Consider the following 15,000-nt stretch of genomic DNA (forward strand, 5'->3'; position numbering starts at 1 on the left):
AGACAATGAGCTCCTCCCCATGAGGCAGGCACTTCCGCATTCATTCACTGGACAAATATTCACTAGGTATCCACTATGTGCCATTACCCAGTGCACTTACCAACGGTTGAAAGAATAAGTGAATGGTGCCTCCATTTGCAGACCAGAGGAGTCAGAATGGTGCAGAGGAAAGACATGGGCTCTGGAGTCAGAGACACCCAAGTTAGAAACCCAGATGGAATTTGCAAAGCTGGGTGAGTCTCATGGACAAATTTACTCTGAGTCCCAGTTTCCAGAGGTAAATGGGAATAATAATATCCAATGCTGAGTCTAAAGAGTTTTGAGGAGTAAATGAGAATGTCCGTAGAAGAAATGGCACGCAGAAGCCTTAGCTTTTTTTCCCCGTAAGAAAATTCTCAACTATATCTGGTCTCCCATTGGCCACGCAAGAATTTGGCAGAGATTTTGAGTTGTCCACCCAAACCTTTTCTCCTTTCCTATTTAACTTCTTCTCCGTGTGTGCTCAGTCATGTCCCACTATTCATGAGCCCACCAGGCTCCTTTGTCCATGGGATTTCCCAAGTGAGAATACTGGGTTGCCATTTCCTTCTCCAGGGGATCTTCCTGACCCGGGAATTGAATCCATGTCTTTTATGTCTCCCTCAGTGGCAGTCAGGTTCTTTACCAACTGGGCCACTTGGGAAGCCCAGTTTGGAGAATGCCAGTTCCAAAATGACATTTCACATCCACTCTTGTAACTGGGGTGGTCATATGACTTAATTCAGGCCAGTAATTTGCCAGCAGACCTTAAGAAGTGGGGCTTTTAGAAAAGTTTTTTAAAGTGAGCTGCCACAGTTGGTACATTTTGCTCTTCTTCCTCCTTCTCATAGCCTAGAATGAAGATGTGATGACTGGAGTTGCACCAGCTATCCTGGGACCATGAGATAATCGTGAGGATAGAAGCCATGCACCTAGGATGGCTTGAGCAGAAAGATGGCATTGGTGACATTGTGGAACTTCTGTCCCAGCTTGGATGCCACTTCTAGAGTGTGTGTTGTGTGAGAAAAAATTAAACTTCTATCATATTTGCCTCACTAAAGCCTTTTATTCCTGTTACATGCAGCAGAACTCAATCTCTAACTGAAATCACGAGTGTCTGCTGATCACTCAAATCTACCCAATCATAGCACAGTAGAAAAACTGGTAAGGAAGGTTGATTTTATGGTTCATTATTGTTATGTGAAGTGGGTTTTAGATACTTCTAAACCAGGAATATGATTAAAAGGCAAATAATGAAAATCATGTTCTTTATACCAAATCTCTGATTTTAGGTATCATTCTCTGCTCTTATCTGATTACAAAGGCAATAGAGATTCATTTTAACAAATTTTGAAGCTATTGAGAAGCACAAAGGAAAAATAAAAGAAAATCATCTGTAATCAATTCTCCGGGGGCAAGTAATTTTAACATTTTGCTTTACTTTCTCAAGGCCTTTATTTTTTTTTTATTATTTCTACATAATCACTTGCAAAACAAGGCTCCTTCTTTCCTTCCTCTTTCCTTCCCTCTCTCCCTCCCTCCTTCATTTCCTTCTTTCCTGTTTCACTAATTCCTTTACTGAACAGACATTGATTAAATGCTAAACACTGTTATCTCCCATAAGTCTGCATTTTTTTTTACTTATTTATATTTGTTAAAGCTCTCCTAACTATTCATCAACACCACTAAACAACTGAATAACAACAGTAAAACTGAATGAAATATAGAATGTTTATATTAGGCTGTACTGCCACAAAGACATCAATAACAACACAGTCAGTCATCATTTGTTAGACCCTTAATATGTGCTGGGCATTGGGAGTTGGCTCAGAAGGCTTGATGGCTCAGATGGTAAAGAATTTGCATGCAATGCAGGAGACCTGGGTTCAGTCCCTGAGTTGGGAAGATCCCTTGGAGAAGAGAATGAAAACCCACTCCAGTATTCTTGCCTGGGAAAATCCCATGGACAGAGAAGCCTGCCCAGGTACAGTCCATGGAGTCACAAAGACTCAGACACAACTGAGTGACTAACACTTCATACTTCATTGGGAGTTGACTTTCTCTTTTCATCATTTCAACAACCATGAGATGGGTACTATTTCATATCCTTGCTGTACAGATGAATAAAATCAGTAGAATGAAGGTTGAACTCAAATTTGAGGCTCTGTCTCATACAATGCTCTTCTTGCTCCAGCTTTATAATGGAGAAACTTAGATGACTGATTTCAGATCTTTTGTCTTTTCTACTGTATGCATTTAATGGTATACATTTTCCCTTACATACTGTTTGTGCTGCATCCATACATTTTTCAAGTTGCATTTTCATTTTCGTTCAACCCAAAGTATTTTAAAAATTTTCCTTGAGACTTCTTTTTGACCCATGTGTTATTTAGAAGTGTGTTTTTAAATACCAAATACTTATGAGGCTTTCCAGCCCTCTCTCTGTTTTTGATTTTTAGTATAGTTACACTGTGATATGACAACATACTTTGTATAATTCCTTTTCTTTTGGACTTTTTTTCAGTTGTGTTTTATGGCCCAGAATGTGGTCTATGTTTGTGAATTTTGCATGTGAACTTGAGAAGGATGTGTATGCAGCTGCTGTTAGATGTAGTATTTCTCCTTCTCTATCACTTTTTGCCTCATGTATTTTGATACTTTATTGTTAGGTGCATACATATTTAGGATTGCTTTATTTTCCTGAACAACCGACCCATTTATTAATATGTATTATCTTCTTCATCCATGATAATTTCCTTTGTTCTGAAGTCTGATTTGCTTCCTTGTATAACTACAGCCTTTTCTTTTCTTTCTTTCTTTCTTTGATTAGTGCTGACATGCATGGAATATCTGTCTCCATCTTTTTCCTAAAGGAAATCAACTCTGAATATTCACTGGAAGGACTGATGCTGAAGCTGAAGATCCAATACTCTGGCCACCTGATGCGAAGAGCTGACTCATTGGAAAAGATCCTGATGCTGGGAAAGATTCAGGGCAGGAGGAGAAGAGGATAGCAGAGGAGATGGTTGAATGGCATCACTGACTCAATGGACATGAGTTTGAGCAAACTTTGGGAGATAGTGAAGGACAGGGAAGCCTGACGTGCTGCAGGCCATGGGGTCACAAAGAGTCAGACAGGACCGAGCGACTGAACAACAAAACCAATCCCTTTACACAGAATCTGTCTAAGTCTTGGGTCTTGCTGGGGCTCTCTCAGTTGGCCTATCCCTTCAGATTTCAGGGTGGGAGTTTGTCCTGTGACTTCAGTTTTCTGAGGGGCCCCAGAAAAGACATTGGTTTTCAGTTTTTTCAGCTTTTATTCCTGTTGGAGAGAGAGAGAAGTTCTGATTTCTAAGCACTTTACATGTCAGATCTGAATCCGAAAGTTGCCAGAACACTTTTATATCTTCTACTTCTCCCATCACGCTCATATTTTCTCCTTCATTTTGAACATACAGGGAATGTATAATAGCTGATTTAATGTTCTCATATGCTAATATTTTCCTATCTGTCATTTCTAATACAGTTTCAATTGGATGGGTGTTTTGTTTTGTTTTTTCATGTTTATGGATCTTACATTCTTGTTGCTTTGCATGCCTGGTATTTTTAATTGGATGCCAGACACTGGTGACTTTATGCTTATTGGGCACTGGAGTATCTTGCATTCCTTTAAGTGGCTTTGCGGTTTGTTTTGTCATGCTGTTAAGTCACTTGGGATCAGTTTAAATTGTCTGAGGCTCCTTTTCTTCTTTATTTTTTGAATCTTTTTAATGGCTTTACAAGATAAAATTTACATACCATAAAGTTCATTCACTGAAAGTGTACAGTTCCTTGTGTTTGTAGTATATTTACAGAGTTATGCAATCACAGCTAGAAAATCACATTAGAAAATTCTCACTATCCCAAAATGTACCCAATAGCCACCACTCTCCATACTCCCCATGCTCCTGCCCGTCTCTTATGATTCCAGGCAAATATTAATCTACTCTCTGTCTCTATAGATTTGTTGAGACTTGCTTTTAAGCTTTGCTATGATAGGCCCAGAGCAGTTAATTTATTCCCATTACCGAAGCAAGATCCATCAGAAGACCAGCCGATGCATCACACTCGGGCTAGTGGGAATGGAAAATATTCCCAGTCCTTGGTGAGCTTTGGGAATTGTTTGAAAACTACTTTTTCTGGTGGTTTGTTCTCCCCGCTGACAGTTTCTCCTCATGTACACAGGGCTCAGTATTCAGACAGACTCAAGGGAGCCCTTCCGTTGATACTAACTTGCCCTCTCTCTCTTTCTCTCCCCCTCTCTATGTCTCCCCTCCACATTCTGCCTTATAAATCCCACTTGCTTCAGCTTCCTTGATTTCCATTCTCTGTCTCCTCACCTCAGGATACTGCTGGGCCCTGGGTTCCCCTCCCTGATCTGCAGCCTTAAAACTCCCTCTGGCATGAAGCTGGGGCAATCATAGGGCCCCCTTCATTTACTTCCCTTCTTTCTAATATCGCAGTCCCATGCGGCCTGTTGCCCAGTGTCTGAAAATAGTTCTCTCCTGTATTTTGTTGAGTTCTCTAGTTGTTGAAGTTGGGAGTTTAAATTCAGTCTGTTACTCCCCCATGGCCAGTAAGCCCTTCCATATTATCTTGAAGCAAATCTCTAACATAAGTTCTTTCATAAATATTTCATTATGTTTCTCCAAAAGATAAGGAGTCATTTTTAGCCATAACTATAGTTTCTAGCCAATTATTAACTCTAGGGAAAACAAAAAGTTACACAGAAAAAGGAAATGTAATTAAAATTCACTACATGGCTCAACTTCAAATGAAATGCTATTAATAAAAATGCTGAATATTTAGTGAAAATTGTGTTTTAATTACATCAGATAACTGGAGTGGAAGGATGTGTATGTTTACCTGTGTATGTGTGTTTACATGTGTGTGTATCTAGGAGAGCTAAATTCTCATTTGCTATAATAGAAGGTCAATATATATTCTCAATAATACAGCACTGAGAAGTTGCAGTATGTTCCTAAGAATATAAAAGTTGATGCCACAAGAAACAGCTAAAGAACTAAAAGTTTCTCCTGGAAAAGAAGAAATTAGAGGTGAGGGGACCATAGAGGGCTGGAAGAGACTGCCATTTAAGCTTAAATAGAAAAAAAAACTAGAAAAACAGAAATACTAAAATTTAAACATAAGTCAAGGAAATTAAAAATAGGACAATAAAAGATCAAGAAAATGAGGCTCTTATATAAGTTCTGGTTCTTGAAGAAGATCAGTGAAATTGCTATATATGTAGTTATGTTAATCAAGGGACAGAAAAAGAATAAGCTATTATGAATCAGAAATGAAAGTATGGTCATCACAACTATTCTCATGTATATTAAAAGGAAGACAAACAAGTATTTTCCAAAACTTTATGCTGCATATTTGATAACTTATATGAAATGGATCAATTTCTGGATAGACACACAGTACCAAAACTCACACAAGAAGTAAAAGACTATCTAAACTGGTTTATATCTATTGAAGTCCTTGAATCAATAATTTCTTGCCTTCCAAAACAGAAGGCACTAGATCCAGATGGACTCACTGGAAACTATTCCATATGATTATTATTATTCAAGGAAGAAGTGATCCAATTCTCCATAATCACTTCCAGATAGTACAAGCAGAGGAAACACTTCCTAAATCATTCTGAGATCAGCATTACCTTAATACCAAAACCAGATAAAGCTATTACAAGAAAGGAAAACAAGTTAGGTGGCTTCTTTAGAGCCACATAGTAAATGGCAGATCCAGGATGGAAATCCAGATTCACTTTCTTCTTTGTGTCTCATTACCACTCAACGGCTCCTTGGAAAGTAAAGACTTCCCTTATAGACACAGATAGGAAGGCTATAAGAGGACAATTCATGGAGGTCTTGTAAGTAATGAAAAGTTTTTGGAAGTCTTTCGGCAAGGCAGTGACTTAGATATGGCTACCATAGAACGGACTGGTTGCAGCCAACCCAGAGGAGAGGCTGCTGGCACCATCTGGGAGAGACAGGACCCAAGCAGGGATGGAGGGGAGAGGGAGGGCACAGGTTATACCACTGTGCTAAGGCAGCAGTACAATCAGCAAGATCTGGTCATCATATTTGGGGGACTGAGAAACAGGGAGATGTCTAGGATGACTTGCAAGTTTCTGGCGTGGTCCCATCCACTCAGAGAGGGGACCTCTGTAGTGGAACAGGTTTTCTAGGAAACCAGCGGGTTCAGGGTTGGACAGGCACCTGTGACAAAAGGGTCTGGAGCCCAAGAAGAAGTCCAGTCTGGAGGTAAAGATTTGGAGTCACAAGCTCCAAGCTGTTCCCAAATATCCCGTCAGGTTGGATCTCACTCCCAAATTCCCACAGCAAGGCTTTCATGTGTGTGTGTGCATGTTCAGTCATGTCTGACTCTCTGTGATCCCATGGATTGTAGCCCACTAGGCTCCTCTGTCCATGAAATTTGCCAGGCAAGAATACTGCAGTGGGTTGCCATTTCCTTCTCCCATGCATGAAAGTGAAAAGTAAAAGTGAGGGCACTCAGTTGTGTCCGACTCTTCAAGACCCCATGGACTGTAGCCCACCAGGCTCCTCCGTCCATGGGATTTTCCAGGCAAGAGGACTGGAGTGGGGTGCCATTGCCTCCACCAGATGTACTCTGCATATAAGTTAAATAAGCAGGGTGAAAAAACAGTCTTGACGTACTCCTTTCCCAATTTGGAACCAGTCTGTTGTTCCATGTCCAGTTCTAACGTTGCTTCTTGACCTGCATACAGATTTCTCAGGAGGCAGGTCAGGAGGTCTGGTATTCCCATCTCTTGAAGAATTTTCCACAGTTTGTTGTGATCCACACAGTCAAAGGCTTTGGCATAGTCAATAAAACAGATGTTTTTCTGGAACTCTCTTGCTCAATGATCAGACTTATGTTGGCAATTTGATCTCCAGTTCCTCTGCCTTTTCTAAATCCAGCTTGAACATCTGGAAGTTCACAGTTCACGTACTGTTGAAGTCTGGCTCTCATGGCAGCCTCTCATGGATAGCCTTCCATATATTGTGGCAGGTGCAGCTCTTCTGGAAGGGTCCCTGTCTTTACCTAGGGTGGAAACAGAAATGAAAGGAAACATAACACTCAATTTTGTGAATATGTAAAAATAGAATAAATAAGCTGCACTATTGCACACCAACATTTTACTGTATGCTAACATTTTATATGATATGTGATATCTTCACTCTTTGTGACATCCTTACCCTGAGGTAGGTATTAGGACCTCAGCTTTCCAGATAATGAGACTAAAGAGACTAAGGTTCAGAGTGGTCAAGTGACTTGCTCAAATGTTATCGAGCCAATATTTAAACCTGATCTACCTGATTTCAGAAGCACAAGCTTTCCCATCATGTCTTCATATTTCTCATGCAGTGAGTTTAGAGAACTTAAACCAATAGTTAGTCTTTCTCTGTCTATTAACATAGGGAGTTATTACTAGGTTCAAATGTTGTACTTTGAACAATTTGAACACCTCCTGTTGTTGCTAATAGCTTATTCATTCAGCCTTCAGCCCATAATTTTGAGATATTTTTTCAAATCTTTGTGTGCAATCTACTTTCAGTCATGCATAATTCCAGCTGAGTGCTAGAATCAGGAAATTATTAGAAAAGGAAACAGATCACCTTCAAAGAATACAGAAGGACATAGATGTGGCAGACCTACACCACCACCAAGCGCTTCACAGATCCGGTTTCATCTAATCCTTATAATTTCATTATCCCTTTGTTGATGAAGAAAATGAGGTTCAGAAAGGTCAGGTGACTCGCCCAGGACACACAGCTCACAGGGAGTAGAGCAGGATCTGAACTGTGTTGGCTTATACCAAAGACCATGCCTTTTCCATTTCACTACCCTGTCTGTGAAACTCACTGCGCTTTCTCTCCTCTCTGCTCACCTGATCTTCTGATAGGAAAACTGACCCCATTCACTTTTCTCTCCTGCATTTTAACTGCTTACTTGTGCATATCCACTAAAGCAGTGATGTGGTCAACTGGCAGCCACTATAAGGGTCCACAGAGTTCCCTGGAAGAAGCGTCACCCCCAGTAAATGTCCCTGATCACCATGCTGCATGGTGCCCATGGGAAAACTGCAAATAAGACTTGACCTTCAGAGGGTCTCCCCATTGGTCCAGTGGCTAAGACTCTGCACTCCCAAAGCAGGGGACCCTGGTTCAATCCCTGGTCAGGGCACTAGAGCCCACGTGCTGCAACTAACTGTTCGCATGCTGCAAGGAAGATCCTGCCTGCTGCAACTAAGACCTGCTGAAGCTAAATAAAGAAATATTTGGCCAGACACTTGGCCTTTAGGTTGCCAAAGGCAATGCAGAGTCTCCAGGCAGGTAAGGTCTGAAAGTTAGGAGACTTGGGTTCAAAGTGAGGATTCCTCCTTGACAGGTGGTGTGATTGCCAGAAGCTTAAAATTTTCTGACTCTCAGCTTCCTTGGGTGTAAAATGGGAGTAGTTATCCCTACCTGCTGGGTATCATCAAGGATTAATAAGTGGATTCAAGTTGCTGGAAGGGTCTATTCATAGAAGTGATTCTCTTGTAAAAGATGCTTCATCATTGGGATCCCTTTTCTTCCTCTTGCTGGTGACAAGACTCCCTGCCCGATCATTTCCCACCGTCAGAAAAGACCCCTGGTAACTGTAGACCTAATACGATTCTAACTGTATTCTTTGCCTGGTTCTCAGAAATGCTCATCCAACCACCACTGTGAGGATGGAGAGCTTCAGGAAAGCACGTTGTGAAAGACAAGGACCTGTGTGCAGTTGGTTTGCTGGCAAACACGCAAGGGCAAGCGTGTGTCCATTTACCGAGTCCAGGAGAAGGGATGAGAGTTTGGGGCCGTGAAGTCTTCAGTGAATCCTGACTTAGTTACTTATTGGCTTTATGACCTCAAGCCTCTGGGTTTCCTGATTTGAGTTGGAGATGGTGCAGCCCAGTGGCTGGCACCTCTTCAGGCACCTGGAATGATGAAGGGCAAATCTCCATTGAACATCACAATATAGGGCCAAAACCCAAGAAGGGACTAAACATAAATGGTTCCTACAGAAAGCAACAAACGAACTTATGGTTGCAGCAGGGAAGGACAAGGGGAAGGGATAGTTAGGAAGTTTGGGATCGACATGCACACACGGCTATATTTAAGATGGATACCCAACAAGGACCTACTGTGTAGCCCAGGGAACTCTGCTCAACGTCATGTGACAGCCTGGATGGGAGCGGAGTTTGGGGGAGAATGGATACACGTACAGGTATGGCTGAGTCCCTTTGCTGTCCATCTGAAACCATCACAACATTGTAAATTGGCTATTTCTTGTTGAGTTGATAAGTCATGTCCAACTCATTTGTGACCCCACAGACTGTAGCCCACCAGACTCCTCTGTCCATGGGATTTTCCAGGCAAGAATACTGGGGTGGATTGCCATGTCTTTCTTCATAGTTGACTATGCATGCATGCTAAGTCGCTTCAGTTGTGTCTGATTTTTTGCAACCCCATGGACAGTATGTAGCTCACAAGGCTCCTCTGTCCATGGAATTCTCCAGGCAAGAATACTGGAGTGGGTTGCCATGTCCTCCTATATTCCAATACAAAATAAAAAGTTAAAAAATAAAACAAACATCAAAAATAAGTAAATAAATGTTTCCTACAGAGATCAAAAATGAATCTCCCTTGAGAGTAGCTTTATCTAAAACGCATTTATTAATCAAAAGTTCCCTTGATAAAGATAGAATATGTAACAAACACAATGCAAGAACTGAGAGCCTTGCCCTTTGACACACAGCCCACAATTCAGTCAGGTGTTTCGGGGATGTGAACTGGGGGCTGGGGGGAGGGTCTCCCCCAGATCCTCGGTGAGCTGGGACTGAAAGCAGTGAGGGTTCATGGGGTGGTCCCCTGTCTCTTCATGCCCCCTGTGATGCTAAAGGCAATGGGCCACCTGGGAATTCACGGGACTAGACTGAACTGAGTCCTCGAAAGTCATGATGGGAGAGGGGGAGGGTTAGAGATGTGTCAGTCTTCATGTACAATCGATACCTGCGAGTTGTACATAATAAACACACACATGCAGATGGGCAGGAGAAAACAAATCTTTGTGTCTTCAGACTCTAGAAACCTTCCTTTTGGCTAGTTCATGCCCAAGGCCCATGCAGCCTTCTTGGCATTCAGAAAGTTCTTCTTCTTCTTCCTGGGAGGAATGTGCAGTGAGATCTCGGGCTCCTTTGGATTTCTGAAGATAAAGAGCTTTTCACCCGTGTTTAATAAATCAACGGCTTCTGCCCCTACAATGGACACTGGGGTCAGTTCGTCAATGGACTCCAGGGACAGGTGTGGCCAACTTCCTTTTCCAGAGAATATCACTCTTTCTCTGAGAGGGGGACGTGTCTTCTTTAATATGCTAAAGAGAGAACAGAAAATCAGACTGGACATTTTTTTGGCAACTGACTCTCCTGAGTGTGCCGACAGAGTTCTCCAGGAAACCCCCCTCTTGGTCCCTAGGTCCCCAGTCAAGTGTCACTTTAAAGGGTTTTCTCTGTGGTTGCCAGGGTGGCCCCTGAGATTAGCTGAAGCCCACGGCAGGGGCAGCTGCAGACGGCTCACTCTGACTCATAACTGTTCACTTCTCCAGAGTTTGGTGAGCCTGCTGTCAGCTTGGGATCAGCCAGGGTGGGGGTGTTTCACACCATGGAAACTGACAGATGCTACAAGTCAGAGCTTCCCCGTCACCCCCCAGACAATTGGGATACATTGTCCAGGATGCCACTGCCTGTAGGCCTCACACTAAATGCAGGCTGGTAACATCTGAGTGTAAGGCAACAGTTAGAAGTTAGGTAAAATGTGTCTGAAGACGAACAGAGCGACACACTGGGGGAATATCTATAAAAGGATTGCTGGAATCCTGCCGGTGAGCAGTCCAGTCCTTCAGTCCCAGCTGCCCTTGAAAGTGGCTCTGACTCCCTCCGAGAGCCCTGTACGACCTGAAAGCCACAGGGTCCTTTGCCCAAGCAGAGGAGGACAAGGTCATGTCACTGCAGGCTGACATTCTGACTGGAGGCTCACGGGCCCTTCCTGAAGAGATGTGGCTTTGAGGCTCCAACCCCGTCACCATGAACGCCTGCCCTGGCAGCTGTGTCATCTGAGCAAGAATTCAAAGACAGCTCCCTCTGACTCACAGTCTCTGCTCCTCCCACCATCCGTCCACAGCGCCTTGAGGCAGAGAAAAGGCAGGTATGGTGGTCCAGCATCATGGGCCCAGGGTCCTCCTGATCTGCACTCACCCACTGACATCACTGCAGCCCAGGAATGCCTTTGCTCTCCCAACCTCATCCTACTCTAGGACCCTGACTTCCAGTCCTTAGTGGAGCGCTTTCCCTTTATATGGCCTGAATTTAATTTTCTTGGTTTGGGCTCAATACCCTGATCTAATTCCTCTGGGCCTAAATTCTGATATCCAGCCCTTTATCAACGGCTCTGAGACTTTTATCATGGACTCTTTGGGAGGCTTGGTCCCTGCAGCTTCACCCTGAGAACTTCTGGAAGGTGCAGGACTCGGCCACGTCCCGTGGGCATCACTGTTTCCACAGTACATTTTGGTTATCACTTTTTAACCTGTTACTTTCAAACGGGTTAACATAACTCTCGTCACTCGTGTTACTCTTTTACCAAATTTCTAGTGGGAAACACACGAGTTCCTGCGTCTGTTGTCTGCAGCAATCTAAAACCACCCTGCCTCCAATTTCCCTCTGCCCTCCAGGTGTGCCGTCACTGCAGCTCAAAGAGAAAGGTACTCAATAGAGTGAAAAGAGCAGTGGCCTGGAAGCTCAGGGAAATAGAGGGGTCGGTTCAGTGCCCCCAAATCCCACGGCCACTTTTCATCAGTGGGGGTCTTTCTCTTCTTCTGATCTCCCCAAGCTGGTAAACGTGACCATGGGATTTCTCCCACTTTCCGGAAGCGGGGAGGCTCAGTGCAACAAGATGGGAAAGGACTTCGTAAACTATAAAATCTAAGCCTTTGTAAGGAATAATTCTCCTAATGAGGTTCCATTTAAAAAGAGCCATTAGTTAAAATAAGTACTGCAATTAAAATGCTAATAAATGATAGAACATTCTCCCACTGATAGCAGGCAGCTTATCTTCAGCTCCTAGACTAAGCTCACTTTGCTTTAAAAAAAAAAAATTGAAGGATAGTTTATTTACAATATTGTGTTTATTTCAAGTGTAAAGCAAAGTGATTCAGTTTTGTATATGTATTGTTTTTCAGATTCTTTTCCATTATAGGTTATTACAAGATACTGACTATAGTTCCCTGAGCTATACAGTAAATCCTTGTTGCTTATCTATTTTATATATAGTAGTCTGTATCTGTTAATCCCATATTCCTAATTTATCCTTCCCCGCCTCTTTCTACTTTGGTTCCATAAGCTTGTTTTCTAAGGCTGTGAATCTATTTCTGTTATACAAGTAAGTTCATTTGTATTGTTTTTTTAAAACTCCACATATAAGTGCTATCATTTGATATTTGTCTTTCTGTCTGATTTACTTCACTTTAAACTAAGCCCATTTTGGTAGTATGGCTCTGTGTTCATGCTCTCCCTTGAAAGAAACATAAACTAAGCCCACTTCAAATAAAGACTGTTGTCTTGAGGGAAGGAGTGTGGTGTGCCCGCAGTAACACACTTCGCGGTCGCCTCCCCCACCCCTTCCGGGCTCATGCGCACCCTGGCTGACAACCTCTGCAGCCCACCTGAACAGATCCCCTCATTACCTCTCCTTCCTCTTCTGGGCCCAGAGCATCTTCTCTAATCCTCTGTTTATCAGTTCTCCTCGAAGTTTGCTCTCTAAGGCTTGCCACCAGCCCTGGTGTTTCCTGAAGGCAAGAAGGGACATTCTTATATTTTCAAAAAGAACAGAACCTTCAAGTGATGCATAATCCTAAAAAGACCTCTGGGAACTCCTTCCTTCAGTATGACCTTTGTTTGGCTGACAGGAAAAACCCCGAGAGTAGTCACATTTGCTCGCTCACTCACTCTGTGAACACTGTTCAAGCATCTCGCTGGCCAAGTCAAGACACAATCTCTGCCCCAAGGGGTCCCCAGTCCAGGGGTCACAGACAGGTAGCACGTGACATCGGTCAGATAGAGGGAGGCTGCTGAGATGTGGGGACACTTGAGCTGAGTCTGAGCATCCCAGCAGTTGAATGCATGGAAGATTCTGGAAGCAAAGAGCTCTCTGCACTGGCTTGTGTGTGGCCCATCTCCCCCAGAGTGGACGTTCTGGGCGGCAGGACTGTCCCTTACTCTCCTACCTACACCTGTGCCTAAGACAGTGGATATACTAGGAGCTCATACATGTTTTATAAATACATCAATAAGAAGATTAACAGGGTAAAATGGAAGCTTAGAAGGTGGGTAAGGCAGGGAGCCTGAGCGCCACGTGATTCTCACCTGAAGAAGGGACAGTGAACAGAACAGGGGGAGTGAGATGTCCACGGGCTTGGGTTCAAGTCAAGTCACTACAGGATCGAGTGCCCACTGGTGCCTGGCTCTGGCCCAGTTCATACTCTGCCTCTGCTGGTTCACACTGCGCAGTTATGGGGCGGTGGGGGGTGGGGTGGGGGTGGGTGCTGAGAGGGGCCACGGGGAGGGCGGAGCGGGGCGTGGTGAAGAATCTTCACCCACGCTGGGCCAGGCTGTGACCATTCAGGGTCCTGCTCCAGGGTTACCACCAGTACCTGCCGTTTGTGTGTTGATTGCACTAGAGAAAGCAGGCTGAAACAGGAAACTCTCTGACCGCGCCCACACCCAGCCCTGACCGCGCCCACATCCAGCCATGACCACGCCCGCACCCAGCCCTGACCGCGCCCACATCCAGCCATGACCACGCCCGCACCCAGCCCTGACCGCGCCCACATCCAGCCATGACCACGCCCGCACCCAGTCCTGACCGCGCCCACACCCAGTCCTGACCGCTCCCGCACCCAGCCCTGACCGCGCCCACATCCAGCCATGACCACGCCCGCACCCAGCCCTGACCGCGCCCACATCCAGCCATGACCACGCCCGCACCCAGCCCTGACCGCGCCCACACCCAGCCCTGACCACGCCCGCACCCAGCCCTGACCGCGCCCACACCCAGCCCTGACCGCGCCCACATCCAGCCATGACCACGCCCGCACCCAGCCCTGACCGCGTCCACACCCAGCCCTGACCGCGCCCACATCCAGCCATGACCACGCCCACACCCAGCCCTGACCGCGCCCACACCCAGCCCTGACCGCGCCCACACCCAGCCCTGACCGCGCCCACATCCAGCCCTGACCACGCCCGCACCCAGCCATGACCACGCCCGCACCCAGTCCTGACCACGCCCACACCCAGCCCTGACCGCGCCCACATCCAGCCATGACCACGCCCGCACCCAGCCCTGACCGCGCCCACATCCAGCCATGACCACGCCCACATCCAGCCATGACCACGCCCGCACCCAGTCCTGACCACGCCCACACCCAGCCCTGACCGCGCCCACATCCAGCCATGACCACGCCCGCACCCAGCCCTGACCGCGCCCACATCCAGCCATGACCACGCCCGCACCCAGTCCTGACCGCGCCCACACCCAGTCCTGACCGCTCCCGCACCCAGCCCTGACCGCGCCCACATCCAGCCATGACCACGCCCGCACCCAGCCCTGACCGCGCCCACATCCAGCCATGACCACGCCCGCACCCAGCCCTGACCGCGCCCACATCCAGCCATGACCACGCCCGCACCCAGCCCTGACCGCGCCCACACCCAGCCCTGACCGCGCCCACATCCAGCCATGACCACGCCCGCACCCAGCCCTGACCGCGTCCACACCCAGCCCTGACCGCGCCCACATCCAGCCATGACCACGCCCACACCCAGCCCTGACC

The 15,000-nt window shown here is 45.6% G+C and overlaps 1 protein-coding gene across 2 annotated transcripts in view; it reads right to left on the reverse strand.

Annotated features, from left to right (window-relative positions):
* Window positions 1-1,547: 1,547 nt before the first annotated feature.
* Window positions 1,548-15,000, reverse strand: part of EVC2 (EvC ciliary complex subunit 2) — a 161,999-nt gene continuing 148,546 nt past the window's right edge. The window contains exons 21-23 of one of the 2 annotated variants that reach the window (XR_009693365.1): window positions 12,853-12,954; window positions 8,899-10,485; window positions 1,548-7,131 (exon numbers count right to left, since the gene is read on the reverse strand). Coding sequence is in view for 1 of the 2 variants with exons in the window: in XM_061145530.1 (XP_061001513.1) it covers window positions 10,215-10,485; window positions 12,853-12,954 (373 nt within the window). In the remaining variant the exon portion in view is untranslated. Of the gene's footprint in view, window positions 7,132-8,880; window positions 10,486-12,852; window positions 12,955-15,000 lie in introns of those variants that run through there. The other variant, XM_061145530.1, reaches the window with a different exon arrangement.

Source organism: Dama dama, chromosome 6, assembly GCF_033118175.1.
Source record: "Dama dama isolate Ldn47 chromosome 6, ASM3311817v1, whole genome shotgun sequence".
Taxonomy (NCBI): Eukaryota; Metazoa; Chordata; class Mammalia; order Artiodactyla; family Cervidae; genus Dama; species Dama dama.